Source organism: Panthera leo, chromosome C1 (assembly GCF_018350215.1).
Source record: "Panthera leo isolate Ple1 chromosome C1, P.leo_Ple1_pat1.1, whole genome shotgun sequence".
Taxonomy (NCBI): Eukaryota; Metazoa; Chordata; class Mammalia; order Carnivora; family Felidae; genus Panthera; species Panthera leo.
The window spans coordinates 176,188,271-176,213,206 of record NC_056686.1 but is presented as its reverse complement, the minus strand read 5'-3'; the positions used below and the strand labels follow the sequence as shown (position 1 = coordinate 176,213,206).

Sequence of the window (24,936 nt, the reverse complement as noted above, 5' to 3'; positions counted from 1 at the left end):
GTCGGTTGAACATCTGACTTCGGCTCAGGTCACGATCTTGCGGTTCGTGAGTTCGAGCCCCACGTCGGGCTCTGGGCTGATGGCTCAGAGCCTGGAGCCCGCTTCCGATTCTGTGTCTCCCTCTCTCTGCCCCTCCCCCGTTCATGCTCTGTCTCTCTCTGTCCCAAAAATAAATAAACGTTAAAAAGAATTTGTTTAAAATGTCTAACACACAAAATCAAGTTCTTTTCCTAAACTGCACCCATATTATCTCCATTACACATCATGTTACCAAATCATTCTCGTAAAAACTTAAGGCAACAAGAGACTAGAAAGGCAAGAGGAGACAAATAGATCTCTCACATGCTGATTATACTGGGTTTTTAATTTGTTAACTAACTTCTTTTTCTGGTATTTAAGTGCCTTTGGAGACACATTTGGGCACATAGGCTGTATTATTACTCCTAATACCTTACAACTTAAAAATAATGCTAGCTTTTAAAATGCCGTCACAAATATTAAATCTGACCCTAAATGATTATCATAAGTGTTTTTATAGAATGTACTGACACTGGAATATTTGCTTATTGTGACTAATCTCAGGTTTCCACAAAAGAAATGTTATAAATGGAAAGAAAACCTTGGAAAATTAGAAAGAACATACACTTGTCTCCTTTTTTGGTACTTATTTCAGTGTCTTTCTTCATACACATTTTCCCCCTCTTTTTCCACAAGAAAAGTTAAATATATTACCTGACAAATACAGTTACATTTTATGTTGGAAATAATAGTAAATGCAATTCAACAGATGCTTCTGTGAGGACCAATGAATTAAGTGAAAGGTGCAGGCCATTGCTTGACAGGATGAGGAAAAGCAGTGAATTTCCAGTCACCGTTCACTTCTCCACACCACTTCTGGCCTCCTGCTCTCCATCTTCTTACATAGTCTTATGTTCTCTGTCAGGGTGGAGGTTCCATCCTTAATACACTCCAGAACCTAGGAAGAGGTCAGCATACAGCAGCAGCTATCTCTAAGTTGTTGCTGTTGAAGTCACAAATTAAAACTTGAAAAAAATCTTTGGTGTTACCATTTACCATAAACCTTTCATTAGCTGAAAATTACTTCCTACTTTATCCACTGTGAATCTTAAAAACACATCCCAAATATTGCTGTCTTGCCTTCCACTATCTTTTTGCTCTAAGTTATTCTTTTGCTCCTAAATATAGGCAGAAATTACACAAATTTCAATTGATTTTACCACTAATATCATGGGATGAGTTATCTTGGTTTTTTAGTTTGGATTTGGAGGCAAGAGTCTTAAAGGAGGGTTTTTGAGCATTGTAGTTGCATGGAATACCAATAATTATAATTTTCTTTCCTTAGCTCTCAGGGAAAGTGAATATAGTAGTAAGAGCATAGAAAGTCTCACCAACCAAGCACAGCGTAAAAGTGACTCTGAAAAGGATTCGAAAACCTTTCTCATATGAGTAGAAAAACATACTATTTCAACATTCATTTGATTTTATTTCTCCTCCCTAAAAGAGATACCAAATATTAAAGCATCTAATAAAGGTATATGCATACTTTAAGACAAACGTTAATCTACTTACATTTTTGTAACTATTATTGCTATGTGTACATACATACAAACAGTTCTAGGGAAACCCGGAAGAGCTTAAAAGCCATAATTATTACAAAAGATCTTCCTGATTACACAGTTCCCTGTGGCACTTGCTAATGTCATAGAATTTGTAATGTAACTTACTGAACTTGGTAGGACAGATCAGTTTACTCATTTACTCACTTGGAGATGTTTTAATAGTCATTTTAAATATGCATTGCTAAACTGAGGTCCTCAAGATTGTGCCTATATAATACACATATTTTTAAATAATGACATTGCATATTAGAAATATGCCAATTATTAGAAATATACAAATAGATTCTGTACTGTTACTATGTATCAAGGCTTATGTTTTTTTGAAGTCTTTACAATGTCAGCATTACATCTTATGATGTGTATGTGTTATGCATGTGTTTTTAATTATTAGAGATATAATTTGACATGCAATATATCAAAGTCAAGAAATGTATTACAGCTTTTCTTTTTCTTTTCCTTTTTTTTTTTTTAGTGAAGTGCAATAGTGGAAAAGGGGAAGAGTAGAACAAAGAGATCTGTAACTGACTGTGAACAATCAATTGAGATAACTCACTACCTTTGGACCAGCTGTATTAAAGCTTTTCTAAGAATTTTATTTGGAGAAACTATTTAATGGAAAAAACATAAACCTTTCAATCTTCTTTGATGTGGTACATCACTACCTGGTAGCAACTCCCTAGAATCCAGTGCATCTAGTAAACAGAAAATTTGTCCAAAAACTATTTTCAGAATTACTTATAAAGAAAAAAATATGGTAGATTTTGTGCAGTATTTGTCATTTCCTTAAAACCACTTTTGTGTTTTGTTAATAAAACAACTTTTCTCATGAGAAACAATAGAAAGTATAAATAACTACGGAGAAGTACTGAGTTACCCATACTTTCACCACCACCTACCTGTTGTTAACATTTGGGGTAGATATTCTTCTAGAATGTTTCTGTGCACATTTTTTTCTAACAGAAACCATTTTTGTTTTTAAAATTTTCTATTTTATTAATGCTCCTATTTTTATCAGTTGCTATTTGAATGATAACTCTGGGCATGGATACTGGTTGATGATCTGGGAAATAAGTCACCCTTCCCTGCCAAACCCAGTTAATCTTGGAAGCCATGGACATCCCCAGTATCCAAATAGATGATGAGACCCCATGGCCCCTTGATCCAAGGTCTCACATTCATGAGCTAATCAGATTGCTCTGCTGAGTTCAGATAATGAGAAACAGATTGGCTAGTTAGCAAACATGGCAAAAGCAAAAAGAGTATGTAAATAAATAACTATTTAAAAGCCAAATTGTGGGATGATGTCATGAAGTACAGTTGGGATCAGACAAGCCAGGGCAAATCAAAACTTCTTGCAAGTCAAGCAAGTATGAAAGCGCAGAAAAGATATGGGGAGGAGTGTGGGGAGCCAGACATGTTCTCTCTGACCCACTGGCCGTACTTCAAAGTGATACTGACGGAACTAAAATCTGATAATGTCGTATTTCTGCTTACATACTCTTTAAAGGTGGCTTCATGGGCTCTTTGTGATCTGATCCCACCCTACCTCTCTAGTGCCACCATCAGAATCTGCAGTTGTATGCTTTGCTCTATCTGTGCCGAGTTTCCCTATGTCTAAAACAGTCACTTCTTCTGAGAAGCCTTCTCTGATTTCTGGTTTATGACAGGTGGCCTTACTAGGTGCTTCCATAGTACCCTTTAACCTCCAAGGCTGCAGAGCCCAACACCTCACATAGTACCTGGATTATAACAGGCCTTCAAATTGACTAGACAAAGCACCAGGAGAGAAGCAGACATCTCACAAGTTTGCACGAGATTGCGTGTGGCCAAGAAAAGAGGGAGAGAGAAGAAAAGGCACCCAGATGTGGTGCTACTTGAGATTTTTTGTATCCAGTTTTGGCATATGTGATCTTTTCAATAACTGCACTACTATGCACGTAGTCCGGTCCTGTTCGTTGGTTTGCACACAGTGATTAGCACAAACATACAAAAGGGCAAGGGTGATATTCAAAATATTGAACAGCTGTGGTATACTGCAGTGTTGTGAGGGCAACGTTGGGGTTAGCCCGCAGCAGGCAGTCTCGACCAAGGCAGCAGCATGCCTTCAGGTACACAGCACTATTGCCAGAAGTGTTATCTTCCATAAAAGGGCTTGGCCTACTATGAGCACATGGCATTGTGGTCTAGTGTAGACAGCTGTGGCCTGCTGGTTGGCAGGTACCAGGTTGGTCTCCTCAGTAGTGCCCACCTGGGGTCCTTGAGGCCAGATTGACCAGATTAGCTGACATGGACAGTGGGTACTTATTAATTGGTTTGGAAGCATTTCGATGTCTTAACAACCATGTAGCCATACTGATGTTATTTACTGAATATTAGCCTTACAGAAGGGCTTATTTAACTTGCACTGGGCGCTGAGCAAGAGGAAAAGGAAGGGATTAGATTTCATTACTGGACTTTGGGCTTGCCCAGAACTCTGGGGTCTATAAGGTTACTCATCCATGACTTTAGTACAAAGGAGAAAACGATAAATGCCTTAAAAGAAGAGCTGTTGGGTCACAGGTCCAACAGTATCCCATACTGCTCACCTAGTTATATATAAGAAAGGATAACGTCCTTTTTGGGACCAATAAGTTGAGATTAACATTGTCATTGGATCAAGGTCTGTTTTCTGCACTGCTTGTTGGTAATAATTGAGCAATGTCTTACTTTTTGGCCTCCACTGTATGACCCAATTCCTTTTGTTTGGGAAGACACCTGGGACTCTGTGCATGTAGTCTATGTTGTATGCATCCTGTGGTTGGTGCTGGCCAAAGGGGTACACTGAGACCACTACACTTACAGCTTTAGGTGGGGACCAATGAGATAATTCTAGGTCAGGCTTTTTCCCTGGAGCTTGGCATAAAACAAAAGAAAACAAAACAAAAAAACAACAGCAACAAAAACACACACACGCACACAAACAAAAAGATTGGGTCAAAACACTATTCCCACAAAAGGCCACTTTGCAAAATTTTGGGAAATTCAGGTATGAAAGGAAGGTGAAATGAGTGGGTTTCAGCACTCTTTCAGAAGACTGATTGAAGGGAGTGGAGGGTTGAGCCTTAAGACTTCCTACCCAACTCATGGGCAAGGGAGCAGGGTAGAACTGACCAGGTAGCACAGCCTCAGGCTGGTTAGAGTGAAGAAAAGGCACAACTGCTGAGGCTTTTCCAGAAGTGGGTTATTGGGACAGCTAGTGTAAGCAGCTCACTTCTGGCACTGAAGAGATCCTTGTTTGGTGGTGGAGCTTAGGGGTAGGAGGTGGGGCTAGGTGTGCTGAGGGACCTCAACCCAACAGTGGTGATCTTTTGGCAAGCTTTTCAGAGCCTTTCATTGATTACCAATCACTTTCTAACAGGGAAGAGCACTAGGGAGTCACTTCCCTGCCATCCAGTCCTGGTGTTGGCTCCTGGATAATCTTTCACATGTTGTGCGTACTTAATTCAAGGGGCATTTGTGTTTTGACAAATAATTTTTACAACTTATTTTCCATACCAATGCCAGGTTTACACTGATTAAGATTCACCCAGTTATTTGTATGCAAAATCTTTCCTAATTAGTTAATTAGTATATCAAATCTGTATGCCTGTTTATCATGTTCCCAGCACTAGGTTTTTGAAAAATTCAGACAACATATAAGATATAGTTTCTATCCTCAAGGAATGTATAATTCAAGAGAGAAGATTAGCATTCAACAAACAATTAAGCAAGAAATGAGTGATGAACTAGGATGCTGATGAGAAGTATAATTCAAATGCAGGAAAAAAGAATCTGGTACAGGTTAGAATAAGAGACTGTTGCAGGAAAATGAGACACAAGACAGGCCCTCAGGATGGAAAAATTTTAGAAGAGGATGAAAGAAGAACAGCTTTCCTGACATAAGAAATCACCTGAACCAAGGAACAGAGGCAGGACATGAACATTAGGTACTCAGGGACATCCAGGAGTGATGTGTGACAGGAATGAGGGCCAGTACATGGGAAATAAGTTTGGGTAGGTAAGGTAGAGCCCTATTTCTGTCACCTCAAAAGTCAGTCAGTTTGAACTCGACATTACAGACCACTGCTGTTCAATAATAATGCCACGTATGTAATTTAAAACTTTCTATGTCACACTAAAAAAATAAAAAGAAACAACTGAAAATAATCATATATTTTCCCTAACCCAATATATCCAAAATATTACCGTTTTAACATGTAATCAATATTAAAACAATTTTACACTGCTTCAGTTGTTAAATTTAAATTAAAGACAAATTCATTTCCTCACTTGCACAAGCCACATTTCAAACGCTCAATAGCCACACGTGTCTAGTATTGGGCAACATAGCTATAGACAATTGCGAGATTATTTAGCAGCTGAATAATAAGCCAAAGTTGAATAGTATCTTGGGAGAATTTGTTGTCAATGAAATGCAGAGTGCATTGAAGGGTGCGATGATTGCGGGTGAAGAGAGAAGTTAGATTTGGAATGAGTTATATGTGGGTGCTGAAATGGTTGTCATGGGACAGGGCAAGAGGATAGGGCAAATCTGAGAGATGCTTCAAAGAAATAATTGGTGTGCCTTGATGACTGACTGGTAATGAGAAAAGAAAAAAAATAATTCATGAGTGGTAGCCAGCCTCCACACAGCCCTCAGTGATCCTTGCCTCCAGGTGTGGTATGTGTGACCAATAGAATAAGGCCACAGTGATGGTACTTCACTTTCAAGATTAGATTATAAAAGATACTCTGGCTTCTGTTTTGGTGGTTCTCTGTCTTGGCTCACTTACTCTGGAGAAATGGAGCTGCTATGCTGTGAGCAGCTCCGTGGAAAGGCCTATGTAGCGAGGAACTGAAGCTTGACAATGAGCCCATAAGTGAGTTTGGAAGGGGGTCCTCCTGCCCCAAATGAGCATTCAAATGGCTGTAGTCCTAGCAAACACTGTGACTGCAACCTCAGGAGAGACTCTGAGCCAGAACTACCTCTCAGCCTCTCTCTAATTCCTAAACCTCAGAATCTGAGAGAGATAATAAATATTTGTTATTTTAAGCTGCTAAATTTGGGGGCAAATTGTAACAGCAACACACAATGATTGCATCAAGCAGTAAGAAAAAGATAACTTCGTTTAAAATAGGCAAGAGGGGGGCCCCAGGGTGGCTCAGTCGGTTAAGCGTCCGACTTCGGCTCAGGTCATGATCTCGCGGTCCGTGAGTTCGAGCCCCGCATCGGGCTCTGGGCTGACAGCTCAGAGCCTGGAGCCTGTTTCAGATTCTGTGTCTCCCTCTCTCTCTGACCCTCCGCCGTTCATGATCTGTTTCTCCCTGTCTCAAAAATAAATAAACATTAAAAAAAAATTTTAAATAGGCAAGAGACTTGAACAGCCACTTTACAAAAGAAGACAGGCAAAGAAAAAAAGTGCTCAATTATTATTAGATACCAGGGAAATGCAAATCGAAACCACAATGAGATAACACTACCCACACATCAGTAGGGTAAAAATAAAGACTGAAAGCATAAAATGTTGATGAGGATGTGGAGCAACCAGAATTCTTTTAAAATTAAAATATAATTCATGTACCAATCAGTTCACCCATTTAAAGTATACAGTTTAATGGCTTTTAGTATAGTTCACCCATCACCACAATACATTTTAAAGTATTTTTATTACTCCAAAGAAACCCAATACCTCTTAGCTGTCACCCTTCCTGAACTCTAGTCTACTTTTTGTCTCTGTACATTTGCTTATTCTGGACACTCATGTTAATGAAATCACACAATATTTGGTCTTCATACTTGGTTTCTTTCACTTAACATAGTGTTTTCAAGGTTCATCTATGTTGTAGCATGTAGCAGTACTTCATTTTTTTAATAGCCAAATAATATTTCATTATATGAATATATCACTTTTTGTAACCCATCAGTTGATACATACTTAAATTGTTTCTACTTTTTGGTTATTATGAGTAGTTATAAACATTTGTGTGGACTATACTTTCATTTCTTTGGGGTATATACATAGGAGTGGAATTACTAGGTCTTATGGTGGTCTATATTTAACCAATCGAGGGATTCCCAAATTTTTTCAAAATGGCCATATAATTTTACATTCCCACCATCAGTATATGAAGATTATTATTTCTCTATATCTTCATCAACACTTATTATTGTTTGTCTTTTTGATTATAACCATCTTAGTGAGTATCAAGTCATATCTCATTGTGGTTTTGATTTTTACTTTCTTGATGGCTAATTATGTTGAGTATCTTTTCATAAGATTATTTATCATTTGTAGATCTTCTTTGGAGAGCTGTCTATTCAGATCCCTTGCTCATTTTTAAATAGAAGGATCTGTGTCTTTTTAAAATTAAGTTGTAATAGTTCTTTACATGTTCTAGGTACAAAATCTTTATCAAATATTACATTTGCAAAATTTTTTTCCTATTCTGTGGGTTTTCTGCAACCAGAATTCTTTTTTTTTTTTTAAGATTTATTTTTAGAGACAGAGTGCAAGTGGGGGAGAAAGAGAGAGAGAGAATCTTAAGCAGGTTCCATGCTCACCACTGAGCCCAATGTGGGGCTTGATTGCATGACTCTGGGATCATGACCTGAGCCAAAATCAAGAGTGGGATGCTCAACAGACTGAGCTACCAAGGTGCCCCTAGAAAGAATACTTAATTCAAAATGATATGAACACTTTTGAAAAACATCTTGGGTTACATAATTTGCCCAAGGTCACTAAACTCTTAGCATGCTAGGGACAAGACAGGACCGACTACATTAATTTCTAGGATCTGCCTGTAGCAAAATGAAGATGTGGTGCACCTTGTTAAAAACTTGTTAAAAAAGAACATTAAACCAAATGCAGAGGCTTTCTAAGCATGAGGCCTTGTGAGACACAGGCTATGTGCACATGAAGCTAAGGGAACAGGGAAGATTATATAATCTTGGGCTGTTTAACAGGAAAGCCCATGCTCTTTCCAATAAACCGTACTGGGTTGAGGGATCCATTCATTTTTTTGTGCACACTGAATGATGGCAATGTCAGATGGTGATATCAAATATTGATGTCCCATAGATGTTTAAAAACTGAATTGCAGGTCAGAAGTTCCTTCTGTGATGCCTGTTTGTCTTTTGTTCAGAGGGCATTCAGTACATATATTTGATCTAAGTTAGAAAAGTAACTTTTGGCCAAAGTCTTGACAGTATCTTCTTAAATGTTAATTTGCTAGGATTAACTCTTTTAACTCCCCTCCCTCTGAAATGCTTCACTGAATTCCTTTTTTCTGACAAATGTGCCAATGCTTTAGCGGTGATGAAATGTTTGCTGCTGGACATCTGGGTGTATTGGGATACAGAAGAACATTCTTCTGAATCAACAGTGGATCCTAATGGATAAGGTAAATCTTGAGTAATTTTGAGTATACTTTGAGTAATACTTCCAGTATTTTGAGTAAGCTACGTTCTGAATAGAATTAGGCTTTCGTTGGTAACAGTTAACTTTCAGTTTTGTTGGTGAAGACGTATCTATCACCTCTTAATGGGACAGATTTTTGCCTGCTATTGAAGAGGAGTAGGGGATCAATAATTTTTCCAAAAAACTTGAAATATACCAATCCTAATGTAAAAGAAGTTCTGCTCTGGTAAGGTTAGGATTAAACTACATCAGTGTCCTATTATCAAGCGTATTTCATCTGATCCTCAAACGAGAGAATACTAAGCTTATATTTTTAGTTAAAAAAAAATCTTCAAATTCAAGCAAAGTCTTTCATGTCAATCTCCGCTAGGCAAACGGGGCCGGTGAAGCCCAGTCCAAGAGGGCCTCCAGGGAGCCACTTCTCTTTGCCCAGTCAGCGGGCGTCAGCGGGCGTCAGCACTCGGCCGCTCCTCCAGCGCTGCCGGATCTCGCCTTCCGCCTTCGCCTAGGCCCCGCCCCCTAGCCAAGCCCCACCCCGTCCGCTTCTTCCGCTCTCCACCCATTTCCTCCCGCAGGGGTTTTCGCCCTGCCCCTCAGCGCCCTCCGGTAGCGGAAAATCCCGCAGTGGGCCTCTCTGGCCGCCTGGAGGACTTGTCATCTGTGTCTGGAGGCGCCCGGCGTCGGCGGCGGCGGTGGGCGGGTCTGAAGTGCGGCGCGACTAGCCACTCTTGTGCGCCTGCTCTGACTACTTTAAGTTTGTGGGTGTCTTCGCCATGGGGCTGCCAGAGGTGTGGAGCTTCATGTGCAGGTGAGTGAGCTAGCGAGCTGCCAGCGCAGCCTCCTGGGCTGCGCTCGCCGAGGTGGCAGAGGGTTGCAGGTGGTGACTGCCTGGCCTCGAAATTTGTAGTCACTTTTGGAGGCCTAGCTCTTAGATCTGAGCCCGGGCCCCTTTCTGTATGTCGCTCTTACTGTGTTTAGGCGCCTTCTTCGCAGCATCACCTTCGTTTTCTGCTATTCTGGTTCGTATTCAGCCTTGACCTTGTGGTGTCTCCGCATTGGGTGGGGACCCCCAAATGTGGGGCAACGATCAGGTGGAAGGAGCGGGAGGTGTAGGAATTCACCTGAGGCAGAACAAAGAAGATAGAAGTTTATTGACTATATCGTAAGGGAGCCGCGAGCAGGACTGCATGCAAGAGGCTGCACGGAGGCCGTGAATGGGCCTGTTTTTAAAGGGGAAGGTTGATGAGGTGTGGCCACGTATGGAATTTATTTCTTGGCAACTGTGCCTAGTGGTAAGTAGCTCATTGTCAGTTAGGGCCACTAAATATCTCGAGGTGGGTCGCCTGATGGGCCGATATGTATTCTACATTCCGTTGCTCAAGCCTGTGTGCCTAAAAGCGGTCTCCACAGGGCACACACAACTTTCTTTACTTTTGACCCCCATTTCTTTCCTTTCTTCAAAGCTGAGTATAGTTTGGGGGACACGCGGGGTTTCAACTCGGAGGATTTTCGTGCCGTGTTTTGTGCAGCTAACAAACGCGCCTGCTTTGGCAGCTGTTAACACCTGTGGACGTGGTGTGCCTTTCTCGTTCAGTTCTGTTGGCTGGCTCCAGCGTTAATACAGGTGTACGGAACGTCCAGGTTGGTGTTGTGGACACATATTGTGGTTTGGTGGAGTATGTGTGCGAACTTGGTGTTCAGCTTTTGAAAGTGCTGCTGAATGCAGCTTGAGCTCGGTTAAGGAAATCTAGTCGTAATGAGTTTAGGAAGTTAGGCTGCATCAGTCTTGAGGCTTACTGCCTGCCTCTGTGCATTCTGGTAGCAGCTGTGACCACTTCAAAGGAGAGCCATCTTATTTACTCCATAACTTCAATTGCTGGGTTCTTTAGCTTTTGAGTTTGCCTTGGGGGAAAGGGATGGGAGCATTTCTTTGGTTTAAGAACAGTGGTTACTGCTTTAGGGGAAGATGTCTGGTTGTTTAACATTGTATTCACAGACCTGGATCTCAATAAAAGAAAAGTGGAAGAGTTTCTTTTTTGTTTTGTTTTGTGTTTTTACTTAAGTAATCTGTACCCCCCCCCCCAACCCATGTGGGGCTCAAGCTCACAACCTTGAGATCAAGAGTTTCATGCCTTTCTGGGGTACCGGCATGGCTCAGTCGGTTAAGTGTCGGACTTCGGCTGAGGTCATGATCTCCAGATCTCCAGGTTCCTGAGTTCGAGCCCCATGTGTGGCTGGCTCTGTGCTGACAACTCAGAGCCCGGAGCCTGCTTCAGATTGTCTTCCTCTGCCCCTCTCCACTCACCACCACCCCCCCCACCAATACAAATAAACATTAAAAAAAAAAAAAGAAGAAGAAGAGTTGCATGCTCTTCCGACTAAGTGAGCCAGGTGCCCAGCAATGTGAATGCTTTTTTTTTTTTTAATAGCATTTTATTTTTTAAAGTAGGCTCCATGCCCAGTGTGAGATCTCAAACTCACAACCCTAAGATCAAGAGTTGCACGTTCTACCAGCTGAGCCAGCCAGGCATCCCATTTGTTTTTGTTTTTTTAATACCTTGAAATTAGTTGTCCCTGTGTCTCTGAACATGGCAAATATTAAGAAAATCAGCACATGTCATTATTGCTGCTGCTTTTTGAAGTTGTGAGTAAACACCGGATTATTTGAGAAACAAATAGGAAGACATACTGGTTAACAAAATTACCTGACTTGGGAAAGAATCTGACACCCCTAGAGTTCAAGTTGGCTTTATTCCACCCCCTGATCTCAAGGTTGCAGACTGGTTAGGTGAGTCCCGGACCATTTTTGGGGTTTAAATCAGGTCTTTTCCAGGACCTTGGAGTGGATATTACCCTAGCAAAGCAGAGACCTGAGGCCAGTGTCATCTAGTCTACAATAGCCTAACCCACAAATGTATTAAGGAATAGGGTGCCACAGAGTGCTTTTGAGAGGAAATAAGTCCTCTCAGCTGTGGTTGACATTGTTGGGCAGTCCCCTCTTGAACTCTGGTTTCCCTTGACTTTTCTGGCCCTGTCTTTCCCTCCTCCCTCTCCACTACTTCTTATCTTCCCCTAGTGCCAGTACAGCCCTTGGGGGTTTTTTTTTGGGGGGGGGGGGGGGAAGGTTCCAAATAAAGCACAGTTCTCTGAAGAAAACTCTCAAATGTGTATGTCTAATCTTGATTTATCCAAAGTGCTAGTGCTGGCCACACTCACCTGAATGTCTCATTTGTACCTCAACTGTAACTTGCACGTAAGTGTAACCCTTACTCCTCATCTGCACTTCCAATTTCTTGGAACTCTTATTATTCTTCTACGTTTTTAAAGTTATGTAAATTCTCCCACATTCCCAATTCTTATTTCTGACTGCTGATTCAAATTTGAACAATCATTTCAAATTTTTCACTTGTTCATTTTGCAGAAACTTGTTGGTGGACTTCTTCCCAGTTTGAATAGCTTCCGCATCTCACTGCCAGGTTAATCTTGCTAAAGTTCAGTTCTGTGCCTGCCATTCTTCTCCTAAGAAGTTCTTGAAAGGTGTCCTCCTACCTCTGGAATTAAATAAAAATTTCCTAGCCCGATTTCAAAGATTTGGCCCCAATTTACTCATGAATTCTACCAGACTTTTATATTCTAGCTTCTGGGAGTTCTAGGCACTTTGGTTATCCTGTAGCCAATCTGGACTACTTGTTATCTTCCTTATTAAGGCCTTGAAGTCCCAAAGGAAAGCAGACAAGAAACAGATGTTTAGATAAAAGTAATAGTTATAAACTCTGATAGTGTCTTAAAGGAAAAGTATAAGTATGAGAAGAATGGGATTTAGAAAGGAAAGAGAGGGTCAGGGAGGCTCTTCAAAGAGATTGATCTTTTAAGTTGTTAAAGGCACTCAGTGCCTTATCCATTTGCTGTGTACTCTGTTGAACTACACTATTTTGGTTCTTCTTGAGCTGCCTCTTTTCTCTTTCACTACATACATAGTTGTTTCTGAAGGCTCAATATTTGATTCCCTTATATTTTTTCTGTGTTAGGAGTCACCCAAATGCAGAGGCTAGGAAGGAAGCATTGAGTGATGCTGTCTAGATGACAGCACTGGGGACTAGTAGGGAACTATGAGCTAGAGAAAGTGCTCTGTCTAAAGGAGCCAGCTTCTCAGCCCCAGGCATTGTTGCCATCGTAGAATGTAGACCTGTAGTTTCCGTAACTACTAATTTTTCTGGGAAACTGCATTTTTAGGTGGAACCTTTTGGTTTCAAATGTTTGTTGTTTTAAAACACTGCTGACCAGACAAAACACATTTGTAGACCCAGCATTCAGGCCACTAATTTTCAACTGCAGATCCTTCATCGACTCCTCATAGAGAGCTGGCAGGTAATTTTGTGACATGTCTTCAGTCCTAACTTTTCTTTCAGACTCCAGTCTGCTTGCTCTTGAATGTTTCTACTTATGTCAATACGGTCTCAAGAAACTGAAAATGGAATTCATATTTCATTCTACAAACCAGCTAGTTTCCTTGCCAGCCTTTTCAGTGCCTATATTCTCTTAGCTATTCTCGCTTGAAATCTTGGAATTGCTGTTGACAAAGTTCTTTTCCTTGAATTTTTACTAATAGTTCCTAGTAAATCATTCCTTTGTTTCTGCAGCTGCTGTTTGTCAGTTCATGCCTGAATTACCTGGCCTTGGGTTTGATTTTTTGTTCTCTTCACCTTCTCCCTTGCCTACTTCTGCTGTAATCTTTGTTAAGCACTATTTTCATGATCTCATCTTAAAAAAATTCATGAAAAGTTGTTTAATTTTGTAAACTCGTGAGTGCTTTATTGGTTAATTGCAAAAAATCTCCTGACTGATAATGTTCTTCTCCTTCTAAGTCAGTTGTTTTTACCTTTGGCATTTATCAGAATCACTTGGGAGGTTTGTTAAACACAGATTTCTGGGCTCAATCCACAGTTTCTAATTCAGTGGGTCTGGGGTGGGGCCAAGACTTTGCATTTCTAACATGTGTCCCGGGATGCTGATGGTGCTGGTTCAGGAAGCACACTTGGAGAACAGCTGCCCCAAGCAGACCAGTTGACCATCACCTGAAGGAAGTAAGTCTGCTTAAATGATTTAGTAAATTAGCAGTAGCTAGAGTGTGCATGTCCATTTCTCTCCACCAGATGGCAGTCTGGGAGCCAACAGGAAGGAAAGAGAAGACCATAAATTCAGAATTGTTTGGGGACTCTAAACACTCAAATACATTTTTTAAGATGTAAAAGATAATAGCAGATTTTAAATAATGGTTGAGTATAAATTGGAAGAAATAAAATTAATGATTATATGGAGTCTGGTAAGGAACCTTTAGCTTTTTGTGTTTTGTAGCAATTGCTCCAGAGATTTTTGTGACCTTTAAGTGCTGTGCACAGTGCTTTGCACTTGCGTTTGGTAGGTATACATTGACTTTCTTTGAGCTAAAATTCTATCTCCCAGATAAAACCAAGACTTGAAGCCAGGCCTGTGTTTCTGTATGCAGCAGGTAGTACTTAAACTGTTACATAAGACATGCCAGTCTGGCAGCATTGTGTTTAACCTTGAACTGGCATTTGGGTACTGGTCTTATTAAGGAATTCAGGGTTATTCTGGATCTAAAGAAATCAGTCCTTAAATCTTTGATAATTCAACTTTATTTTTTTGGAATTTTTTAAGTTCAAAAAAATTTTAAAAATGGTGCTTCACGATAAGTATAGTTCAGATTTTAAAAGTCTATATGAAATCCCTATTTAGAAAATACCCCTAAATAAGCAATATGCTAGTATCTGTCACTTCAGTTTAATTTTTACAAAGTTGATTTTAATGACCACTTGTCTGCACTTTGGGATCACGTAGAGGAGCTCCAAACAAAATACCTATGCCTGTGTCCGACCTCCAGAGTTTGATTTAATTGTTCTTGGCTGTGAGCTGGGCTTTGGAATGTTTACTAGGGTTTCCAGGTGATTCTAATGTTCAGACAAATTGTGGAATTACTGGGCTAGAATAAGAATATTTTACTTGTGGTAAGACATTCAAAACCTGCTAGTCCAGGAATGTGAAGTGTGACCAATTTAAACAAATTAGTGGTTTCCCCTTTTTGTTTTTTGTGGTATTGTTCAATTTAAGTGTAATATAAAAGAAAACATTCTGGAAAAGTTGGATTACAAATGTTTTTATAAATTAAGTCACCTGAATTTATAATTCGGGGGCTCCACGAACTGTGAGGTCATGACCTGAACCGAAGTCAGACACTTAACAAACTGAGCCACTCGGGTGCCCCGTGGTTTTCTTTTTTTTTACATAAGAAAATAGATACGCGTTGGTAGATGCTAACTGTTCATATTCACACAGAGACAGTGTATTCTCTGAGCCAAATATACAGAGAAAGGAGGAAAAAAGCTAAAATTCTATGTACTACACAGGAGCCCAGCACCCTCCAGCTTCCAGCAGAGCTGAGGGAGCAGAAGGTTGTTCTTTTTTTCCTCCACAGAACACTGTGGTGTTGATTTCATAAAATTTTTAAGCAGGGAAGGATACAAATGAATTTGGAACCAAAAGGGATAGGGATTCTGTACCCACTGTATTCTTCTCAAGGTATTTCCTCCTAAAGTAAGTTGAGAACCATAGTACAAATCAGAAGGGGCTTCAAAAAACCAGAGCGACTGAACACAAGAGGTGGGGGAGGTGGGAAGATTGAAAGTTGCTTGTGGGGCCTGGAGAAAATTTAAAAAGGTTAGAATCCATTAGCGTTCCTTAGTCATCTTCTCCTCATCCTTCTCTCTTTGCTCCAACTCCTCCATCATCATCATCATCATCATCATCATCATCATCATCATCATCTTCATTCCCTTCATCAGCATGTCAAGAACCAAGTAGTACTGTAATGGATTTGGCCAAATATCTTTGATGAGCTCCCCTAAACTCATCTGCACCTGCATCAGAATCATCAGTAAGCCAGAGAAAGAGCTCTGTGGTTTCCTCATGCTCTCTCTTCCTGCTGGCTTTATTCTGCATTTAACTTGAACATTTTGTCACATCCTTTCTGGATTTCCATCTGATTTCAGTGTACTTTGAAGATGGATTACCACTCTCATTTTGATGAAATTCTTTGGAGAGAACTTTATATTCAAAGTAAGGGTTTTTTTTTTTTTTTTTTTTTTTTTTTTTATCACAATTCTGTAACGTGATTTAGTATCTTCAAATTCTGTCACTCTAACTCCTGTCCAATAATGCAGTGCAGATACTTGTGGATGAGTGACAAATGTTAACCCAAAGATGTGGGATTTGGGCAATCAATTCCAACCTCTTCTGGAAAAAATTGGTCAGTGGCATTTGTTATAGGTCTGTTGTGCTTTCAAAACCTCATTGGCTTGTTCATTAAGTCTGTTGCATTCTGTACTTCATTAATGCATTCAACTGCTCCTTGTGTTCTTTTTCTGAGGTCTCAAGGGCTCCATCGTGGTTAGGGTTGAGTTTCTTTTTACTGACTTTGGTGGGGGTGGGGATGGTGGAGGCAAAGGGTGCAGCAGCGACTTGGTCTAGCTGCCTCTAGTAATATTTTAAAAACTGTCATCTATACAAAACCATTACAAAACCAATGAAAATATTTACTTAAAAATATTTAAATAATACTTTTGACATGGAAACATAATCACAATAGAATTACAAAAAGAAAGCAAGATATAAAATAAACATAATAGGGGCGCCTGGGTGTTCTGTCACTTGAGTGTCCGACATCAGCTCTGGTCATGATCTCATGGTTGGTGAGTTTGGACCCTAAGTCGGGCTCTGTGCTGACAGCTCAGAGCCTGGAGCCTGCTTCAGATTTCTGTGTCTCCCTCGCTCTCTTCCCCTCCCCCACTTGTGCTCTGTCTGTGTCTCTCTCAAAAATAAGTAAATGTTAAAAAAATAAAAACCTTAAAATGGGGTTAGAGAAGGTCAGTAAAGGGTGGGTTTAAGATGTTTGGATGAGTTAAGTGGGCATTTTGACAGCATGGCTTCTTTGGCATGTTTGTGATGTTTAATGGACATCCTTGCAGTTTAGGATGATACGTTTAAAATAAAATTCTCTCCTAATGATGACTTGAGTTCTGCCACTTGATGGGAAAATTAGAAGAACGTGTAGGATCTTATTTGGAATTGACATTCTATGGAATTGACATTCTCTATCATAATTTTATTTTTAATTTTGTTTTACTGGAAAGGAAAGATAATGCTCAGTTTTATTTTTAAAATTTATTTCTGTTATTTTTTTTAGAAAGAGAACATAAGTGGGGAGGGGGCTTGGGGGGGGAGGGAGGGAGAGGGAGAGAGAGAGAGAGAGAGAGAGAGAGAGAGAGAATCCCAAGCAGATTCTGTGCTCAGTACAGAGCCCAGTGCAGGGTTAGATCCCACGACCCTGGAATCATGACCTGAGCCAAAATAAAGTTGGACACTCAACTGACTGAGCCACCCAAGTACCCCAAGATAATGTCACTTTTAAATATTAAAAGTGTACAACTTACATTGTTGTAGGAAAACTAAATGTATACACACACACAAAAATTGTTAGTTTGTTTCCAGTTTTTCCCTTCTGTAAATAATTGTGAACATCCTTATAAATCAAAATTTGATCATATGTGATTTCCCTAATACAAATGCTTGTGAAATTACTAGGTGTAAGGGTATGATCATTTTAAAAGCTGTGGAACTGTGCTTCCAGATTGCCTGCTGGAAAGGTAGTACCAATTTGTAGATTTCACAGCAGTGTCTGAGAATGCTTATTGTATCTTTACCAAACTCTTTTTTTTTAATTAATACTTTATTTTTTAGAGCAGTTTTAGGTTTATTAAAATATTGAGTAGAAAATTGACAAATGTGTGGCATGTCTCTACCATATAATCCTACAGACTAATTTCACTGCTGAAAACATTCCATGTGCTCTACGTATTCTTCCTTTTCTCCCTCCCCCAAACTCCTGGTAACCACTGATCTTTTACTGTCCCCATGGTTTGGCTTTTTCAGAATGTCCTGTAGTTGGAATAATACCATATATAGCCTTTTCAGATTGGCTTCCTTTGCTTAGCAGTATATATTTAAGATTTCTGTATGTCTTATTGTGGAATGATTGATGATTTCTTTTCATTGCTGAGTAGTATTCCATTGTATAGATATACCATAATTCATTCATCCATTCACCTATTGGAGGACCTCTTGATTACTTCCGTATTTTGGCTATTCTGAGTAAAGCTACCATAAACATGCATGTGCAAGTTTGTGTGTGTGTGTAAGTTTTCACTTCATTTGGGTAAATACCAAGGAGTGTAGTTGCTGGATTATGTGGTAAGGTATGTTTAGTTTTGTAAGAAACTGCCAAATTGTCTTTCAAAGTAGCTGTACCGTTTTGTGTTCTTACCACAAAGAATGAGAGTTAAACCTTTAAAAAAAACCAAAAACATTTTTTTCTAATATTATTTAAAAGAGGCTAAAACAAAAGGAAATATGGTATTTATACATTGAGACGTGACTACCCACATTACTGTGTTCATTGTATTCTACATTTGTTTCAGGTTTAATTCATTCAAAAGGACGAATATCATACTGCAACATTTGGTAAGTTTGGACTCTGTTTTGCTGGCATTATTAGATTATGGTGTGTAATATAAAATGTTCTTAGGGAAGTGGAAAATACCGGAAGATTTTGTTGACCTTTATGCCACATGGTTCCCAATTTTTTAAGACTTGTGTCAAGACTTGACACAACTTGTACAAGATGGTAGAAAGTTATGAATAAGAGTGTGGTCTTTGGGCGCCTGGGTGGCTCAGTCGGTTAAGTGTCTGACTTTCGGCTCAGGTCATGATCTCGCGGTTCGTGAGTTCAAGCCCCGCGTTGGGCTCTGTGCTGACAGCTCAGAGCCTGGAGCCTGCTTCCGATTCTGTGTCTCCCTCTCTCTCTCTGCCCCTCCCCTGTTCATGCTCTGTCTCTCTCTCTCTCAAAAATAAATAAATGTTAAAAAAAAAAAATTAAAGAGTGTGGTCTTCAATTCAGGATGATTGGGTTTATTTTTTTTTTTAATTTTTAAATGTTTTTATTTTATTTTTGAGACAGAGAGAGACAGAGCTTGAGCAGGGGAGGGCCAGAGAGACAGGGAGACACAGAATCTGAAACAGGCTCCAGGCTCTGAGCTGTCAGCACAGAGCCTGACGCGGGGCTTGAACTCATGGGCTGTGAGATCATGAACTGAGCTGAAGTCAGACGCCCAACCGACTGAGCCACCCAGGTGCCCCTGATTGGGTTTATTTTTATTTTTTGATGTTTATTTACTTTTGAGAGAGAGAGAGAGAGACAGACAGACAGAATCCAAAGCAGGCTCCAGGTTCGGAGCTGTCAGCACAGTGCCCGACCTGGGACTTGAACTCAAGAACTGCAAGATCATGACCTGAGCTGAAGTCGGACACTTAATTGACTGAGCCACCCAGGTGCCCCAGAATGCTTAGGTTAAATAATGGGTCCACTACTTAATTTTGGGTAGATTATCTCATCTCTCTCAGCTTCCTTTTAGATGTTACAGAATGAAGATAATACTATCCATGTTAGAGTGCTTATGAATGGTAAATAATTCACTTAAAAATCTAGCACTAGTGCTTGGTGTGTAATTATTTTATATTTGTTAGCTACTATCGTTCAAATAACATTCTTCCAAAACTTAGATGTTTTTAGTTTATCATTTTGCAAGGAAGAAATAATTTTTATTAATTTTTGTGTCTCTCTGCTATGGATTGAACTTTATGTTCATATATTAAAATCTAATCCCCAATGCAATGGTATTTGGAGGTGGGGCCTTTAGGAGATGATTAGGTAAGAAGGGTGGTGTTTTCATGAATGGGCTCAGTGCTCCTATAAGAGAGACCCCAAAGGGCTTTCTCACCTCTTTTCCCTTATGAAGGAGCACACAGCAAGAAGACAGTCTTTTGTGAACTAGAAAGAGGGACTTCATGAGACTAAATCTGCAGGTGCCTTGATCTTGGACCCCCCAGCCTCTAGAATTGTGAGAAGTGTTGTATAAGTCACCCAGTCTATGATACTTTTGTTATAGCAGCTCAAATGGACTAAAATACTCTTGTGTAGCCTGGCAAGTACCTTGTACATAAAAAACAAATAAACAAAAAGCCAAGTCACTCTGATATAGCACTTATTGTATGCCAGGTGCTCTTCCAAGTACTTGATATGTATTTGCTCAGTTAATTCTCATTGTAGTTCTATAGAATAGATACTGTGGATCTTTTAACTGTAATTCTGAAACCTCAAAACCAAAAGTTTGTGGTTAGTTTGTGATAAATGCATTTTGTGACAAATCTGACCTGAATGTACTTGAAGCTCTTTTTTCTTTATCCTAATAGGTACGCATATTCATCATGTGCTGCAGAAGTGTTAAAGCATTTTACTGCAGTGTACTGACCAGATTCTACTTGGGATGTTTTTTATAGCATTAATATGTATTGTGTTACCTTTCCAAAATCTAGAAAATTTTCTGAATTTTGAAACATATCTGGACCCAAGGGCTTTTGGTTAAGGGATTATATGGCTTTATCCCTATTTAATGGATCAGAAATTGAAGGACAGAGAGGCTATGTAATATGTATGCCTCACTGTCACCCAGCTAGTAAATAGGAGGTGGAATTTTAATCCAGTCGGTCTGGCTCCATAGACTTTCCTATTGCACTTTACAGCCCGAGGCAGAGTGGGCATTAAGTAACTATTGCAGAATCTGTTTCAGGTAAGCCTAAATGGAGATGGGCAAATTAAGACTGGAATATCCCATCCTACCCTTAATTATTTTAGTCAGCATATATACATGGGAGCTGAGGAGTTTCTAGGAATAAGAACTTAATATTACAGATTCATATTTATACACATGCACCCAGTTACAATAGAAAGACATGACAGAATCCAGATCACCTGGACTATGGTGACCTGAGGCATAAACCACATTGTGAGAAGGAAGATAAACTGAACTTTCAGCAGGGCTTGAAGACTGAATCATTCTTATCCCAGTGTTGGCTTTTACATGTGCTTCAGAGATCGGCTGTATTCCAAGGAGTCCTTCCGTGACCCTTCTAAGAAAGCCAATAGAGCAAGAGCCCTTTTTATTTCATAATGGAGTGATGAAAGCATGCTACTGATGGCAGTACTATTGGCAGAGTTATGAGAAGTGGATAGGACTGATTTATGATAACAGTATGACATTCGTACCCTTCAAAGATTGTGGATGAAGACCTGAACCTGGAAAGGGGGGCAAGGTTTATCAAGCTAATGCAAGCAAGTAGAACCTATTAATGAGGTTTCATTTGTATCCATAGGCTGATGTGGACATATTTTTGCAAAACTATTCATGGAAAGATTTCTTTCTTTCTCCATGATATTCTATTAAAAATTTTTTTTAATGTTTATTTATATATGAGAGATAGAGATAGAGTGTGAACAAGGGTAGGGCAGAGAGCAAGGGAGACGGAATCTGAAGCAAGCTCCAGGCTCTGAGCTGTCAGCACAGAGCCCGACGTGGGGCTTGAACCCACGAACTGTGAGATTATGACTTGAGCTGAAGTCAGATGCTTAACTGACTGAGCCACCCAGGCGCCCCTCCATAATATCATATTTTAAACTCTTACACAGCATTTAATGTGCAAAAGCTCATTTCTTTCATATAAATTCGATCTCAACACGGAGAAAACTGTGGTCTTATTTCTGAAAGTAGTTCTTTTCCATATGAAGGTTCACTGGATGGGCTGCATGAAATGACACTGTACTTATTGTTTTCACGACAGCAGTCAAGTCTTATTTTGTATATCTAGGTGATGATCTAGAATCTGTGTCAACCAATTTATAATCTATGGTTTTTGAACAGATACACATTAAGTGCTTGCTTTGTATGCAGTGAACTAAGTACTTTGAGATACTATTATGAAAGACCATTCCTGACCTCAAGAAATGAATAGTCTAATAAAAAGACCTAGAAATATTTACTAATATAAAAAGCTTCTGTACAACAAAAAAAACCCATCAACAAAACTAAAAGGCAACTGATGGAATGGGAGAAAATGTTTGCAAATGACATATCAGATAAAGGGTTACTACCCAAAATCTATAAAGAACTTACTAAGCTCAACACCTGAAAAACAAATAATCCAGTGAAGAAATGGACAGAAGACATGAATAGACACTTCTCCAAAGAAGACATCCAGATGGCCAACCGACACGTGAAAAAATGCTTAACATCACTCATCATCAGGGAAATACAGATCAAAACTACCATGAGACACCACCTCATACCTGTCAGAATGGCTAAAATGAACAATTCAGGAAACAACAGATGTTGGTGAGGATGCCGAGAAAGGGGAACACTTTTGCACTGCTGGTGGGAATGCAAACTGGTGCAGCCGTTCTGGAAAACAGTGTGGAGGTTCCTCAAAAAATTAAAAATAGAACTACCCTATGACCCAGCAATTGCAGTACTAGGTATTTATCCAAAGGATACAGGAGTGCTGATTCGAAGGGACACGTACACCCCAATGTTCATAGTAGTGCTATCAACAATAGCCAAATTATGGAAAGAGGCCAAATATACACAGTGGGTTACTACTTGGTGATGAAAAAGAATGAAATTTTGCCTATTACAGCAACATGGATGAAACTAGAGTGTATTATGCTAAGTGAAATAAGTCAAAGATATATAATTTCACTCATGGAATTTGAGAAATTCAACAGATTAACATAGGAGAAGGGAGGGAAAAATAAGATAAAAACAGGGAGGCAAACCATAAGAGACTCTTAAATACAGAGAACTGAGTATTGTTGGAGGGGAGGTAGGTGGGATGGGCTCGGCACTAAGGAGGGCACTTTTTGGGATGAGCACTGGGTGTCCTATGTAAGAGGTGAATCACTGGGTTCTACTCCTGAAGCCAAGACTTCACTTTATGTTAACTAACTTTAATTTAAATTAAAAAAAGGATATTTGACAAAGTGTGGTAAAAAGGCCAAATAAATTAAAGGTGTGAACAAAGGTGGGATAGAGTGATACTGACTTTATAACCAATGAAAGCTTACTGGAGGAAACTCATTTGATCTGGGCCTTGAAGAACAATTATGGTTTCAACATGTGGAGATGGGAATAAGTGGATGTTCATATAGTAATCCTAAAGTGATTCTATTATCTCCATTTTACAAATGCAGAAACTGAGGCTCTGAGAATAACTTGCTTGAGGGTGTACAGTAGTGAGTGGCTAAACTAATGTTTGCATCTGTATGACTCTAAAATCTGGTTTCTTTCTGTTACACAATATGCTTGTTCTATGTGGCAAGAAGGTGTGATGGGAGAACAGAGGTTACGTTTAGGGCTTTCTGAGTATCTGTGTTATAAGGAGTGCTATGTGGTGGTGGGCCCATTTCACCCAGGATCCGATGTAGAGACTTGAAGGCCATGCCAAGTAACTTGGATGTTTTTGAAGGTGACAGGGAGTCATTGACCATTTTTGAATGGCAGGAACAAGATTAAAATTATGTTTTTGCAAAATTTTCTCTGGTGGCAGTGTGAAGTATAGACAGACCACCAGGCAGAGGTTCTGGAAATCTGCCAGAAAGGAAGATTGTAACGTGGCTTACAGCAATGGGAATAGAATGGAATGGAAGAGAGAGTTGTTTTAGAAATAGATTTTCCAGTACTTGGTAACTGCCTCACATTGTTGGCAGAGAGGGGAAGAGAACAAGTCTGGTTGAGAAAAATGGTGATGTCTTAACCTGTTCTAGGGAACAGAGGAGGAGAGACAGATTTGTTGGGGAGAAATTTGTTGGTAAATTTGGTTTTTTACCAAGTTGAGCATAGGGCACCATGCACTTCTGTAATTTTAGCAGGCATTTGGAAATAGGGGCCCAGGCCTCTGGAGAAGTAAAGAAATGCAAGTTTGAGCCAGCTGCCTAAAGGTAATAATTGAAGATGGAAAGTAGATTATCACAAAAAGGTGAGAGAATAGAACACAGCTAAAGACCATTTGAGAGGCTCTGAAATATTGTGGAGGAATTTACTGATCCAATTTGAAGTCAGGAAGGATTGAGTGAAGCTTGAATAATCAACATTTATTAAATGTTGTTAGATGCTAAGAACCTTACTTACATTGCTTTGGTGTCCTTTTTGGGTTACAGTAATTTAAATTTAATGGCATTCAACATTTGTTGGAAATAGGTGAAAATCTTAGGAGTAGGAAAGATACGTGTTTGGATAAAGACGAAAGTCAGATGTCAGAGAAAATCATGTTCGGCTAAAGGTAGGCTATTTTCCTGGGTGTGTCTGTGGGTTGCAACTCCATTCAACGGCAGTGATGTTACATATAATGGAAGGTGTGGATATCCACAACGTGATGCTTGCCCTAGGCTTGCGTTATAGCAGAACTGCATCACTAGAATGATGGATTATTCATCCAAGCTTTTTAAACATTTTTGAGATACCTATGTACCAGGTACTGGAAGGAAAGGTTCATTTCTCACAATGTTTATGACAACTCTAAAGTGTTTTCCAAAATGTAGCCTGCAAAGTACAAGTCCAAAGAAGTAAATATTCCATGAAAAAAATTTTTTAATGAGGTAAGAAAACTGCTCATTGTTTAAAAATTTATATTTAATATTTGCATATTAAGGACTAAAATGTCTTATTGATATTTGTTTAAGTTTTTTTCCCCAGACTGATTTGACCATGGACCATTTATCTTTCCGCGTAGCAGCACCAATCATCTTTTTGCACATTTTGGGAAATGTTGCTACTATGGATTTTGCCAGAATATTTCTATGTTCTAGCAAAGTAGACATCCTAAAGTTGTGTGTGGCTTAG

The 24,936-nt window shown here is 39.6% G+C and overlaps 1 protein-coding gene and 1 pseudogene across 3 annotated transcripts in view; one reads left to right on the top strand and one right to left on the bottom strand.

The window, feature by feature from the left end:
* HIBCH (3-hydroxyisobutyryl-CoA hydrolase) overlaps positions 1–24,936 on the top strand; it is a 119,628-nt gene that overhangs the window by 7,226 nt on the left and 87,466 nt on the right. The window contains exons 1-2 of one of the 3 annotated variants that reach the window (XM_042949453.1): positions 9,674–9,884; positions 18,628–18,670. In XM_042949453.1, coding sequence (XP_042805387.1) covers positions 9,850–9,884; positions 18,628–18,670 — 78 coding nt within the window. In that variant the 5' untranslated portion in view covers positions 9,674–9,849. Of the gene's footprint in view, positions 1–9,673; positions 9,885–16,138; positions 16,211–18,627; positions 18,671–24,936 lie in introns of those variants that run through there. The other 2 variants (XM_042949454.1, XM_042949455.1) reach the window with 2 other exon arrangements.
* Positions 15,512–18,324, bottom strand: LOC122227892 (annotated as a pseudogene).